This window comes from Heptranchias perlo, chromosome 3, assembly GCF_035084215.1.
Source record: "Heptranchias perlo isolate sHepPer1 chromosome 3, sHepPer1.hap1, whole genome shotgun sequence".
NCBI lineage: Eukaryota > Metazoa > Chordata > Chondrichthyes > Hexanchiformes > Hexanchidae > Heptranchias > Heptranchias perlo.
Genome location: NC_090327.1, coordinates 51,526,626 through 51,541,495, shown reverse-complemented (window position 1 = coordinate 51,541,495; position 14,870 = coordinate 51,526,626). Strand labels below are relative to the sequence as shown.

The window sequence follows — 14,870 nt, the reverse complement described above, 5'->3', positions numbered from 1 at the left end:
GATGTTAGGAGGGGGCTCGGTTGTCTTGCCATTCCCAGTTAAATAGATAAACACTGTCTTGGACTGTGCATGAAGAATGATCACTTATCAGAGAATCTGAAGGGCTGCCAGCGCCGGTAGAAGTACCCCAGCAGGAGTCAGCGCCTTTAGAACAGGGCAGAAGATTAGAATGGAAAAGGATTTCAGACAACACATAGCTCAGAAGTGTAAGTGTACATCATTTTAATTAAGTAATTTCAATTTTTTTTAAACATAATGGGAAGGAAACATTCAGTTATTTACAGAAAAATTTATTTGAATAATTAAACTTTACCCAATGCACCAACTATTTTGAAATTAGAGTGGGAATCCATTTCAGGCTTCTCTGGTAATTTGCTTTCTATTCAGTATCCAGTACTATTATTAATGTGAACTGCAGTTTACAGAGAAATCTCTTTTGTCACCGATATGTTAAGGATTCCATTTACATTTAAACAATAAATACAAATGAGGTAACAAAAAGTTAACAACTTTCAAATAAACAATATAGAATAATCTAGCATAATATTACAACATTCATCTTGAAATCTGACCAGTGATGGGTTACTTGGATAGGGAGCTTTATTGGAACCATTTTCTCTTTATTTTTGATCAACAGCCATTTGCCGTCAGGTTTTAATCTTGGTCGCACAAACAATTAACTTTTTTCTTTTCATATGCTGTGGGAAGTAACATTATTCACGGTTACTGACTTTCACAAGTAGTCTATGCATTCTGGTAGAACAGTTCTACAGATTCATATTTGTATTAAAAAGGAGTGCAGGGTGACATCCACATATTGCCCCTTTCAGCCCTGGTGGATACAAAGGTGTGAGAGGCGCTAAAGCCAATTATTTAGGCCACAAGTGCAGAGAACAAGGAAATGCCATCAATGGGACAGAGATACAGAAAGTACCATTTTCCAACAAATTATTCTGGTTTGTTGTCCTCCAAATTCACAGTAAAGGTTCACCACTTCTGAACAGTTTTGGAAATTTCAAATGAATGTTTCCAGGTGCTTAAATAGTGATGTTGTACAGAGTACATTTAACATACGTTCTTTTACCCAATAATACTGAGCAAAGTATGTCTTTTTGTAAGGGGGAGGACTGAGGAAAACTTTTCTGCCTAGACAAAAACACATTTCTACCTTTTTTTAAAAAGGAATTTATTTTCATATCAGATATATATTATAGGCACAGGTTAATGCATTTAGGCAAATGCATTATCAACTACAAATCTCCAAGTTCTTTAAAGTGTAATAATGTAACAGAAAATGAAAGAGCATAGCACACTGACAAAAGTACATTACATGTAACTGGTAATTTTACTCTAGCAGGTACATCATTGGACACATTTCAATCAAAAGCATGTACAAATCGTAACAGTGAATAACAGTATTGGGTATTGTGGATCAAAGGGAAATTGATAAAAAGACGCATTTAAAAAATTCAAACACCTGATAGGATCAGACCAATTTGTCCTCAAGGTACGGCTTGTCATTTCAACAAAGAATCACTAGCCCTTATCTGGTGAATTTCAGAAGCAGACAGCCCTCTCCTCTATAAATAAGCATCAGAACCATGATTGGCAGTAACTTTCAAAAGTATATATATTCACTGCCTCACCCAAATGGCTCATTTACAAAGACATGCTTATCTCATAATTTTCCTCATTTCCACATCCTCTTTCCAACTGGAGTAAGAAGCACTCCAGTGCTACTCCTGAATTTGCATGGAAGTAGGGAACACAAAGATTAGGAAGCCCATTTAACACATGCCTTTCATTTACACAATTTATCTATAGAGTTGCCTGCAACTATTACATTTTGTTCATTGCAAGAACATTCTCTTTCTAAGCCATTACTAACTACTACAGCAGATGGAAGATCCATGGAACACTTTTAAAGTCTGCCACTCATGATTTCACTTTTTGTTTAATGCATCGCTGGTGACCCCTGTTCTTGTGAATGCATGTAGCTTCTGAAGGTAATGCAGTTCAAAGAACAAGACAAAGAGAAGTTTCTTGCCTTTTGTACTTAGTGCTGTTAGCACATTTATGATTCACTGCTGTCAAAATCCAGTTACAAAAGTGCGAGGTGTTAAGAGTTATGCACTCCATCTACACTGAAATAAATAATCTTGGTCCTAAATCCTAACATCTATAATTAGGAAGACATCAATGTCCCAAAAGACCTTTCAGCAGTACTACTAAAGTTCTGTTGTTTCTATTGCTGTGCACACATGAATTTAAATGTTTTTTTCTTCATTTATTTAAACTATTGTCAGTACTTGAAACTTAGCTACATATGTGGATGAGTCAATGGAGCCTGAATACTGGATAGGAGTTACAAAAATGCAACAGCAACAACAATTAGTGTGAAGCCATGCAAATGACATGGCAGTTAGCAGGTATTTCATGTAGCTAAGCATTAATGGTTGAATATGCTAGAACAGTTTACAATCTTTTTCCTGGGCTTATTAAGAATGTCACACCTGCTCATAATTGTCCTGATTTTTAATGTTCCGATGGGGGTAAAAGGGATACGAACATTTGGTCGTATCTCTAATGAACCTGTAACATGAATATGTTACAAACAACCAGCTCTGTGATCGTAAAGGTATCACAGTTACTCTCCAGTGTGGCTCATAGTCTGGTCTGGGCCTCTGGGATATAGATCTCAATGCTGTCCGCACTCTCTGTGGCAGAATTCTGTCTCACAGATGCAGCTCGTTTGGCAGCCATCAGGCGTTTCCGTGCCTCCTGCCTTTGTTTCTCTGTGGCTTCCAGCGATTTTTCACGTTTGAGGGGTACCTGACCCTTTGGCGGTTTCTTTGGCACGGGAGGGGGAATTCTTTTCTCCTGCAGAAAGAAATACAATATGTGAGTAATTTAGAAACGGTTCTGCTTCTCAACTGGGTGTGGCAAAGCACAACAACACTATTTCACACAATTAGGAGATGTATACAGCACCTGGCAACATTGTTGCTATAGTTTTTTTAAGGAAACATATCAAGTCATTATCAAAATTACTCAAGCATTATAGAGCAATAATTGACACCGCCATATCACCAATTCACACAGCAATTATCTTTCTCTCTGGTGTATTACATGCCCAGCTACACAGTATCAATGTGATATCGCAAGAAAGGGAGGAAGAATAAAGAACATAATGTTCTTGCAGTTCTGCAGTCTTGTACTCTACTGAGGCCTTTCGGCAAGGGATAGTTACATCAGAAACAGTATTTTACAGTTAAGCAAACAAACCTGAGGGTTTGTGTTACCAGATCAGACTATTTGTCTTGTTTCCTCAACATTTAAGGTGTTAACCTTGGTTCAGTGGTAGCACTTTTGCCTCTGAGTCAGAAGGTTGTGGATTCAAGCCCCACTCCAGAGACATGAGCACACAAACCAGGCTGACACTTCAGTGTAATATTGAGGGAGTGCTGCATTGTTGGAGGTGCCGCCTTTCAGGTGATACATTAAACCGAAGCCCCGTTTGCCCTCTGGGATGGATGTAAAAGAGCCCACTCTACTATTCGAAGAAGAGCAGAGGGGTTCTCCCGGTACCCTGGCCAATATTTATCCGTCAACCAACATCACTAAAACTAAATTATCTGATAATGTATCTCATTGTTGCTTGTGGGATCTTGCTGTGCACAAACTGACTGCCGCATTTCCCGACATTACAGTGACTACATTTCAAAACTACTTCATTGGTTGTGCACTTTGGGATGTCCTGTGGTCGTGAAAAGAGCTATATAAATGCAAGTTCATTCTTTTCCTTTATTTTACAGAAATGCTGCTTTCGAGCTCCAGCTCTACAAAACTAGGATTTTTTTCTGCAAGTTTAATTTTCTCTCCTCTCCTAATTTGGTATGGTTCCATGGGCACTGATAACTCTCTGGTATCTTACCCAAATGGCCGTTCTCCAAGTGTCAGCCCAGGTAGTGAGTGTTGGCAGGCTGTTTGACCATGGGGGGAATCACAGCTCAACCTGGGATGAGCCAAGGTGGGTTCAGAATGGGCACTAGGTTGCTCTTCGAGCCGGCGCGGACACGATGGGCCGAATGGCCCCCTTCTGTGCTGTATCTTTTCTATGGTTCTAATTTTGTCTTCTTCATCTGTCTACAACCAAATACGTTCCAACACGAGCCACTGGATCGCAATCAAATGTAATTTCACTAACTAATTCTTCCTCTCCCCAACCCAAGGTGTATGGTGAGGCTGTGTGTAGTACTCCGTACAAATAAAGACAGAAAATGCTGGAAACACTTAGCATATCAAGCAGCATATGTGGAGAGAAAAACAGAGTTAATGTTTCAGGTCGATGACCTTCTGTTGAGTTTTGACGAAAGGTCATCGACCTGAAACGTTAACCCCATGTTTCCAGCATTTTCTGTTTTTATTTCAGATTTCCAGCATCTGCAATATTTTGCTTTTTATAGTAATTCGACCTGCTCAGCTTTAGCAAATTTAGCTACGTGAGAGATGCATGTCAGGAGCTAGCAACATGAACGATGGCAAGACCAATATAAAAGCAGCTTAAATGTTACTGTACAGAGAGAAACTAGTTTCATTTTTACTTTCCTGCTGTTGATTTGGCAGAAAGCACCCTTTTAGGGTGGGATCCAGAGCTACAAAGGGAAATTTCTGTTTTTCAAATACATGGACCATCTTGGGGCAAGCACTTTACTTTTAAAAGTACAGTCAAAATACTTAGCCAAGCCATTTTCTTCTCAAGATGTAGACAAATGGCCCCAGATCTTATGTTTTGAGATGCTAATGTACTAAAACTGTTCATCTAAATAGCTCAGTTTAATACCATTATTCACTAGCTATTCATGTTTGGCAGGTATCAATGACTTTCTTGGCCTTGATGTGGAGATGCCGGTGATGGACTGGGGTGGACAAATGTAAGGAGTCGCACAACACCCAGTTATAGTCCAACAGCTTTATTTGAAATCACAAGCTTTCGGAGCTTTGCTCCTTTGTCAGGTGAAGACGTCATCTGACGAAGGAGCAAAGCTCCGAAAGCTTGTGATTTCAAATAAAGCTGTTGGACTATAACCGGGTGTTGTGCGTCTCCTTACATTTCTTGGCCTTAGCTGAAGAAATCTGACATTAAAAGAAACAATTGTTTAAAACATTGTTAAAAGCAAATTATTTTCCCCCATTTTCATCACCATCGATAACTCATGCCAGGATAATGTTCTGATGTGGAGAATAGGATAATGTTCCACATGCACTTGCAGCAATCTGCTACCTCATCTTATTTTAATATCTGAGCCTGAATATTTATTAGTGTTGAAAGGGCATTCAACCATGGGGAGCATTACAGTTGAGACCAATTCTGTCCTTACTCAATATCCTGATGTGCATTTTCCACCAGGATCACTGGATAGCAATCAGAAGCAGGAGCCCTGGCTAATCTTTCCCCTGCCAAGCCCAGGGATACTAGGGCCAATTGTAGTACCTCACTAGCTAACTCAACACAGATGAGGGTTGAAGGTGGGACTTCCTCAGTCTGCATGCTTCAGTACCACACAAAATACAGCAACAATTAAAATATCCTCATACTAATAGTAAAATAAATAGTTAAATTTCTCGATATTTTGTATGTTTGTGAAATATAGGGTGTCATAAAGAAAGAAATTACGAAAGTACGAGGTGCGAGTTGGCTATGATAGATTGGGGAACTTTACTAAAAGGGATGACGGTGGATAGGCAATGGCTAATATTTAAAGAACGTGTGCAGGAATTACAACAATTATTCATTCCTGTCTGGCGCAAAAATAAAACAGGAAAGGTGGCTCAACCGTGGCTTACAAAGAAATTAGAGATAGTATCAGATCCAAAGAGGAGACAAATAAAATTGCCAGAAAAAGAGGCAAGCCTGAGGATTGGGAGCAGTTCAGAATTCAGCAAAGGAGGACAAAGAAATTGATTAAGAGGGGAAAAATAGAGTATGAGAGTAAACTAGCAGGGAACATAAAAACTGAATGTAAAAGCTTCTATAAATATGTCAAGAGAAAAAGATTAGTGAAGACAAATGTAGGTCCCTTACAGTCAGAAATGGGGGAAATTATAATGGGGAACAAAGAAATGGGGGAATAAAGAAATGGCAGAACAATTAAACACATACTTTGGTTCTGTCTTCACAAAGGAGGACACAAATAACCTGCTAGAAATGTTAGGGAACCAAGGGTCGAGTGAGAGGGAGGAACTGAACGAAACCAGTATTAGTAAGAAAAAAGTGCTAGGGAAATTAATGGGGCGAAAGGCTGACAAATCCCCACAGCCTGATAATCTACATCCCAGAATACTAAAGGAAGTGGCCCTGGAAATAGTGGATGCACTGGTCATCATCTTCCAAAATTTTATAGACTCTGGAACAGTTCCTACAGATTGGAGGGTGGCAAATGTAACCCCACTATTTAATAAAAGAGGGAGAGAAAAAACAGGGAATTACAGACCAGTTAGCCTAACATCAGTAGTGGGGAAAATGCTAGAGTCTATTATAAAAGAACACTTGGAGGGCATTAATGGGATTGGACAAAGTCAGCATGGGTTTATGAAAGGGAAATCATGCTTAACAAATCTACTGGAGTTTTTTGAGGATGTAACTAGAAGAATAGATAGGGGAGAACCAGTGGATGTGGTGTATTTGGATTTTCAGAAGGCTTTTGATCAGGTCCCACACAAGAGGTTAGTGTGCAAAATTAAAGCACATGGGATTGGGGAGAATATACTGGCATGGATTGAGAATTGGTTGACAGACAGGAAACAGAGAGTAGGAATAAACGGGTCTTTTTCTGGGTGGCAGGCAGTGACTAGTGGGGTACCGCAGGGATCAGTGCTTGGGCCCCAGCTATTCACAATATATATCAATGATTTGGATGAGGGAACGGAATGTAACATTTCCAAGTTTGCAGACGACACAAAGCTGGGGTGGAATGTGAGCTGTGAGGAGGATGCAAAGAGGCTCCAATGTGATTTAGACAAGTTGGGTGAGTGGGCAAGAACATGGCAGATGCAGTATAACGTGGATAAATGTGAGGTTATCCACTCTGGTTGTAAAAACAGAAAGGCAGATTATCTGAATGATGATAGATTGGGAAAAGGGGAGGTGCAATGAGACCTGGGTGTCCTTGTACACCAGTCGCTGAAAGCGAGCATTCAGGTGCAGCAAGCAGTTAGGAAGGCGAATGGTATGTTGGCCTTCATTGCAAGAGGATTTGAGTACAGGAGCAGGGATGTCTTACTGCAGTTATACAGGGCCTTGGTGAGACCCACATCTGGAGTACTGTGTGCAGTTTTGGTCTCCTTATCTGAGGAAGGATGTCCTTGCCATGGAGGGAGTGCAACGAAGGTTTTTATAAGATATTAAGGGGAACAGATAGGGTGGATAGAGAGAAACTATTTCCACTGGTTGGGGATTATAGGAGTAGGGGGCACAGTCTAAAAATTAGAGCCAGACCTTTCAGGAGTGAGATTAGAAAACATTTCTACACACAAAGGGTGGTAGAAGTTTGGAACTCTCTTCCGCAAACGGCAATTGATACTAGCTCAATTGCTAAATTTAAATGTGAGATAGATAGCTTTTTGGCATCCAAAGGTATTAAGGGATATGGGCCAAAGGCAGGTATATGGAGCTAGATCACAGATCAGCCAGGATCTTATCAAATGGCGGAGCAGACTCCTGTTCCTATGCTCCTATGTACCAGACTGATTCCTGGGATGGCAGGACTGACGTATGAGGAGAGATTGGGTCGACTAAGCCTATATTCACTAGAGTTTAGAAGAATGAGAGGTGATCTCATCGAAACATATAAAATTCTAACAGGACTAGACAGACTAGATGCAGGGAGGATGTTCCCGATTGCTGGGGAGTCCAGAACCAGGGGTCACAGTCTTAGGGTACGGGGTATGCCATTTAGAATCGAGATGAGGAGAAATTTCTTCACTCAGAGGGTGGTGAACCTGTGGAATTCTCTACCACAGAAGGCAGTGGAGATCAAGTCATTAGATGTATTCAAGAAGGAGATAGATATATTTCTTAATGCTAAAGGGATCAAGGGATATGGGGAAAAAGCAGGAACAGGGTACTGAGTTAGACGATCAGCCATGATCATTTTGAATGACGGAGCAGGCTTGAACGGCTGAATGGCCTACTCTTGCTCCTATTTTCTATGTTTAAGATGCCAGAGTAATCCAACATTTACATGAGTAGTTATAAGTAACAAAGTGTTAAGCGTGTTATATTTGGTCAAATCTATGAGCTTTATGAATGTATCAATTGGGAGGTCAGTGCACAAGCAAAATGACATTTTATTTTAATTAAGTACCTTGGTCTGTACTGAATTTGTGAGAGGGAAACTCTTTGTCCATCATTTCTAGGCAGCACAGCAAGTTAAAAATAGGCAACGAAAGGCCACAATGATCTTGATATGTAGGGCAACCAAAAAACTAAAATAATAAATGAAGTAGTCTTTAAACAAGTCTGTGAATCACATAACTATCTTTAGCATTCCTTTAAATAAATGAAGGTCCTATCTGGTATTTCTGTGCAGAGTAATACCAGGTTTGTGCAATGAGTGGTTTTCAGCAGTTGTGGTTGTGTCTTTGTGTTGTTGCAGAGGTTGTGAAGCAATGTATAATAACCACTTCTTCACAATGTATAATAACATCACTCTTCACATACAAAGAGATGTCCCAGAATATGGCAGTAGATAATGAAGTACGGGGGCCGAAGAAGAGGGTGTTAAAGCTTGTTAACAGCAGAGGGCCCAAAGGATGATTTAGAAGGCAGGGAAGAAGGCTTAAGGAACAATTGCTAATTTTGGCGTGGTGGGCGTGGGGAATGAGAAGTAGGCTGGTGTTGGAGGACCAGAGGGTGTATAGAAGGACATAGGGCTGGAGAAGAGCACGGAGGTACGAGGGACGAAACAGTGGAAAAATTTGAAGGCGAGGACAATTTTAAAGCTGATTCTCTGGCACAGAGGAAAGCAGTAGAGCTTGGGAAGGACAGGGATGATGGAGATGTGGGCCTTGGTGAGTATGTAGACGCAGATCAAAATATTCTGCATGATTAGTACTTTATGAATGGTAGAAGTAGGCAGGCCCACTGAGAGAGTGGCGGAGAAGTCCAGCAGAAAATGCGCATTAGGACTTTGCAGGCCTGGAGCCTGCTCCACTCATTGAACTCTAGTTTTGACAAAGGTGCCTAAAACAGGTGTTAGGCCCTCATTTACAAGTGTAAGGTGCCTAAGTCGTTTTAGGCAGCCACTGGGGACACCTAGTAAATGGCTCAACCCAGTAGCGGGTCAGATATCTTTTAGACTTCCTTTGGGCATGGGACGTTGGTCCCCAATATTGGACCAGTTGCCTCACCGGCAGCAGCCCAAAACTAAGTCCAAGAAAGGAATGGGGGGTGGAACGGCAACTGTGCCGGGGATGGGGGGGCAGGCAATGGCAAGTGGTGTGGACTCAGGGAAGCATGAAATTACAATTTTTGTAATTTAAAAAAAAAACGTACCTTTTGTTAGCGGCCATTTCTTCGGCCGCAGCGGCCGATGAAGAATACCAGAAGATACCGGGATAAATTTTCGTCTTTGCCGCATAGATAGTAATCTGGCTGATCGGATCGCCTGCTCATGTAGGATCTGTTAGATTTTCATTCCATTGATTTCCCATGTGGTGAAGACGAAAATTTACCCCATCCAGTTTGATTTGTGGTATGTACTGAGTTAACTGATTTCAGTCCATGCAGCAGTGGGGTAACTCCAAAATATTAAAAAAAGGTCCATTTTATAGAATTACTTAACAAGACAGAGCTTGATGTACAATGTATTTAGTGGTATTATTGGCACAGGATTTGCTCTGATTGTAAGCATGGCTTCTATTTCAATTGCCACACAAAACGGATCTATGAAACCACCAAGCATTGCGGAAATATATTAAATTCGACAACACTGTAGATTAGAGTGATGCATTTTTTGTTGGTTTATCTGGAATATCCGGGGTACCTTCTTTTCAGGAAGTTCCACCTGCTTCCAATTGTTTGCCTTCAGTTGATGCAGTTCATCAAATTTCATACTGACATTCTCAATAGACAACTGCAACATGTCCCAGAAACCTGCCAAGTCTTGGGAGGTCAGTCGAGGACAAGCATTCGGATTCTGTGCACAGAAGGAAAAGAATGTGTAAGCTTGGCACTTGTTTTTGTTTTAAGAACACATGCACAGACGTACACATGCATGCATTTTTTTCTATTAGATCCTTATTTTGATGAAATATGTAAAGTAGGATTTTGCTATATCAGTAAAAATATATATGGAATGCTGTACAAAAGCTAATGGAGATTAAATGATTCAGGTCAGTCACTGTCTGTTGGGATGAGTCAGTGCTGTCATGGTTACAGTAACTTGGCCACAAGATGTGTGATGGAATGCAGAATAATGTAATATTCACATACCATGTTTTCCTCACACAGCCCACTGAATTGCTGGAACTTCTGGGACATTAACAGCTGAGCACTTCCAATTGCACTTCGGATTTTCCCCAAAACTAAAGTAAAACAACAGGAGGAAGTGGTATTCAGTGAACTTCAAACAAAATGTACACTACATAGTAACAGTTTAACCCAATATCTAAGTTAATGTTGCATGAAAATCAGTCTTCTGTGTCACAGCAATAAGAAAACATGCACTCAGTTAAGCGATTAAAAGCTTTGGGTATGAAAAAGCATTTAAGCAACATTAAGAGAAATTGTTATAATACTAATTTTCAGTGTACCTGAAATCAATCACATTTTCTATTAAAGAAATAGCTGGATACCTTGCTTATGATGAGTCCTGGATAGTTAAACTGAGCTTTGATTCCAAATTTGTAGAAGCAAATTCTCAGGCCAGTTACTAGTTTCCACCTGATCCTATCTTCACCCAATATCCAAATTATGTGCATTTCCAGTAAGGGTTGCTGAATAGTAATCAGGAACGGCTAATTTTCCCTCCTTAATCCAAAGACGCTGAGGCCAATTGTAGGTCCTGTACCACTGCCTTAGCTGAGATTCAACTAACAGCACAGACCAGGGATTGAGCTGAGTCCTTCCAGTATAGTTCAGCTACTTGTTGAACAATCTTCTGAGCCAGTGGACAGTAATTTTTCTTTAAAATACCTGCCTAGAAAATCTGCAGGGATGCAATCCTGGCAATAATATGAGATTGTACCGACCAGTGACCACCACCACTGAAGTATTCAGGGTCAGTGGGAGGTCACCTAATGCATAACAGATGCCCGTAGCACAAGTGACACCTCTTGGGCACCCGCTTGCTCTAGCATGTCGCAAAATGTGGCATTAGGCACTTCCGGGCGGGGGGTGGGGGGGGGGGGGTAGGTGTCAGAGTCCCCCTGGAAAGATGTAAGAAGTGGCCCCTTGTCCTCCTTCATAAGAGGGCAGCATGTAGGTATTAAAACAAAAATAGATTCACCGTAATTCACTTCTCTGGCCTGGACCACCAGATAGGCCTTACTTCCACCAGAGAAGAGGCCAGTACACCTGTTTTCACTGGGTATACCAGCCTGCAAAGACGCTATGAACCGATTCCGTGTAAGGTCAACAATGGGAATCCCTGCCCGTGCCACCACCATATCACTCATCTTATAAGGCTGAGAGAGAACTCCGACGTTAGGTCGGGACCCGGCATATCCTCCAACCCTTCCGCTCGTGCCAGAAGGGCCAAAGATTTCCGGGCCTATAAGCTATTAAAACAAATTGTAGTGCACATTACAAACATTACCATACACTATCACAGTCACTGATATCAGTGAAGTTTGAGCGCTAAAGAGCAGGAGAAGATTTATCTTGTTTGGGGAAAAATTATTTGCCATTCTTTTAATACTTTGTGGGAGTGGGACTATCACGTGGTGGGATGCTAACTGATGTCACCGGACATCAGCACATGCCAATGCCCAGAGTGTGATCCAGGCTTGGCTCAACTCCAGCATGTAGAGGATATTGAATGAAAATGAATGGCAATGTATGTCAAATCAAATGGAGAGTAATGACCTTCCCATATTCCCCATGAAGACCAACGGGAAGATGGACACAACACATTACTGACTCACTTCAACCTTAATACCCTACATTTACGATAATCATTACAAAACTGGTTCAACAAGCTCATGCGAAAAAAAGGGAAAGAGAATGGGTTTGACTATTACATTATTGGTATGAAAAATGTGATTTTACATAGTCTACACAATGATCAAAGAACATATGTTAATAATCTAAACCTTTAGTTCCAAAGCAACTACAACAGAATTGAATGCAAAATCAGGTGCAACATGTCCTGGGGGAGGGAAATGCAAGCTACTATCAAACATCACAGAGGAAGATACAGGTAGCACAACATGAATATGGATATATCCATCCAGTGGATAGAGAATATGAATCAATATTATGAAAATGTTTTCTATTTTTTCTTATACTAATTTTTTTTCTCTAATATCCTGGAAGCACTGACTTATGAAGGGATTAAGCTGGCAAATTACTCAAGGGTGTGCATAGACAGTTATGTACTGACAGACTATTCAACCACATGAGCATTACAGCCGAACCCAACACTTTCCTGCAAGTGCCACTTGTTAGCAATAACCCTAGGTTATTTTTCACCTTGCAGAAGCAGGGGTTCTGAGACCAGTTGTAGTATCCCAACCACTGCCTTCATTGAGATCAATTAACTCAGCACAAATCAGGGAGTGAACCTAGTACTTTCACAGTCTATATGGTTTGGCGTATTTTTTTTTAATCAACTAAGCCATCAAATGAGCAACAGTCACTTTACAGTTCACAAACAATAAGATCAACAGCAGGACTGAAATAAACAATTTATCTATCTATATAGAATTGCAGCTCTAACATCAGTGCAACAATGTGCAAGGGATTCATAAATCTGCAGTTCACAAAAAACAAGTGGCAACTTCACGGCATCTGGAGGGAGTTTTCAAGGACAGAGTTTCAAAGCAAAGAACAGTTTCTCTCACAAACTCCAGCCCCGATTTTAAGTTGGGGTGGGAATTGGGCTGTCGGGGATCGAGGCTGGCAGCAAACTGTCTCATCTGCGTGCCCCCGGGCAGTTTCCCTCCTGAAACTGGCGGAAAGCGGCAGCTGCCCAGCAGGCTCAACTTCAGGCAGCAGAAGGCTACCGCCAGGGTCTGAAGGAACTGACCCCGACTCTCAGGTAAGTTGATCGGGTGTAGGGGGCCCCAATGACTCCACTGGAGCTCGATCAGCATCAGAAAAGCAGGTTAAAATTGGAGCCTGCCTGATTGGTGTGGGATGTGAGCGGGTGAGTCCCATGAGCAATTTTAACTGGCCGCCCAGTATTTGCTGAGCGGGCAGGGTTAAAAGTGCCCCTTTTGTGTCTGTGGGCATTGTTTGCAAGGATTATACTGCATATTACAGAGCTGATTTAGGCCAACTTCAGAGCCACTTTGTTTCTGGTACACAGTACTGTATGGCATACAGTATCAATGAAAATTTTATGCTGTAATATTTTCTTATGGGAAAGTATACCAGTATCTTTTTGCCTACTAGCTTGGCAAGATGTGCAGTTACTGCTTTCCTCTTTAAGAAGAGTATCAGATACATAACAATGGTTTTCTTATTTTGTATTAACTACATATGAGGATCATCTCATGGTTACAGTTTATTTTAAGATTCCCAGTTTATTTTAAGATTCCCTGTTGATTATTTATGATGGCAGCTGCTCAAGCAATGGTTAAATTACATCACCATAGATATTGTCATGCATAGGAAATGCAGGATGGGTGTGTACCATTATATCTCCACTCATCTTTATTCTGTAAAGTATTGAGCAAAACAAAATAGATTGGTTTATTAGGTTACAAAGGACAACTTGCAGCTCCCCCAGTGTGTAGCTGAGCCACACAGACCAGGAAGTGATCAGATTCAATCCCTGGTCTTTGCGAAGGTTACTCAACCAAGGCAACAGTTGGGAAGCTACAGCTGACATTGGACTATGGAGGGGAAAAAATCAGCTTGTGTTCTCATTGTTCTCATGCTTCAAGTATGTAAAAAGAAAAAGATTAGTGAAGACAAATGTAGGTCCCTTACAGTCAGCAACGGGAGAATTTACAGTGGGAAATAAGGAAATGGCAGAGCAATTAAACAATACTTTGGTTCTGTCTTCATGAACGAGGACACAAATAACTTCCCAGAAATGGTAGGGAACCAAGAGTCTAGTGAGAAGGAGGAATTAAAGGAAATTAGTATTAGTAAAAAAAAGTGCTGGAGAAATTAATGGGACTGAAAGCCAATAAATCTCCAGGGCCTGATAGTCTGCATCCCAAAGTATTAAAAGAGGTAGCCATGGAAATAGTGGATGCATTGGTTGTCACTTTCCAAAATTCTATAGATTATGGAACAGTTCCTGCAGATTGGAGGGTGGCAAATGTAACCCCACTATTTAAAAAAGGAGGGAGAGAAAACGGAACTACAGACCGGTTAGCCTAACATCAATAATAAGGAAAATGCTAGAGTCTATTATAAAGATGTGATAACAGGACACTTAGAAAATATCAACGGGATTACACAGTCAGCGTGGATTTATGAAATGGAAATCATGTTTGACAAACCTACTGGAGTTTTTTGAGGATGTAATTGGTAGAATAGATAGGGGAGAACCAGTGGATGTGGTGTATTTGGATTTTCAGAAGGCCTTTGATGAAGTCCCACATAAGAGATTAGTGTGCAAAATTAAAGCACATGGGATTGGGGGTAATATACTGGCATGGATTGAAAACTGGTTAACAGTCAGGAAATAGAG

The 14,870-nt window shown here is 40.9% G+C and overlaps 1 protein-coding gene across 2 annotated transcripts in view; it reads right to left on the bottom strand.

The window, feature by feature from the left end:
• Nucleotides 1-211: 211 nt before the first annotated feature.
• The window catches only part of dlgap1a (discs, large (Drosophila) homolog-associated protein 1a), a 221,819-nt gene continuing 207,160 nt past the window's right edge, over nt 212-14,870 (bottom strand). For both annotated transcript variants that reach the window (XM_067979641.1, XM_067979638.1), the window contains 3 exons: nt 10,496-10,587; nt 10,047-10,199; nt 212-2,880 (listed from right to left, as the gene is read on the bottom strand). In XM_067979641.1, the coding sequence (XP_067835742.1) occupies nt 2,665-2,880; nt 10,047-10,199; nt 10,496-10,587 (461 nt within the window). In that variant the 3' untranslated portion in view covers nt 212-2,664. The remainder of the gene's footprint in view (nt 2,881-10,046; nt 10,200-10,495; nt 10,588-14,870) is intronic.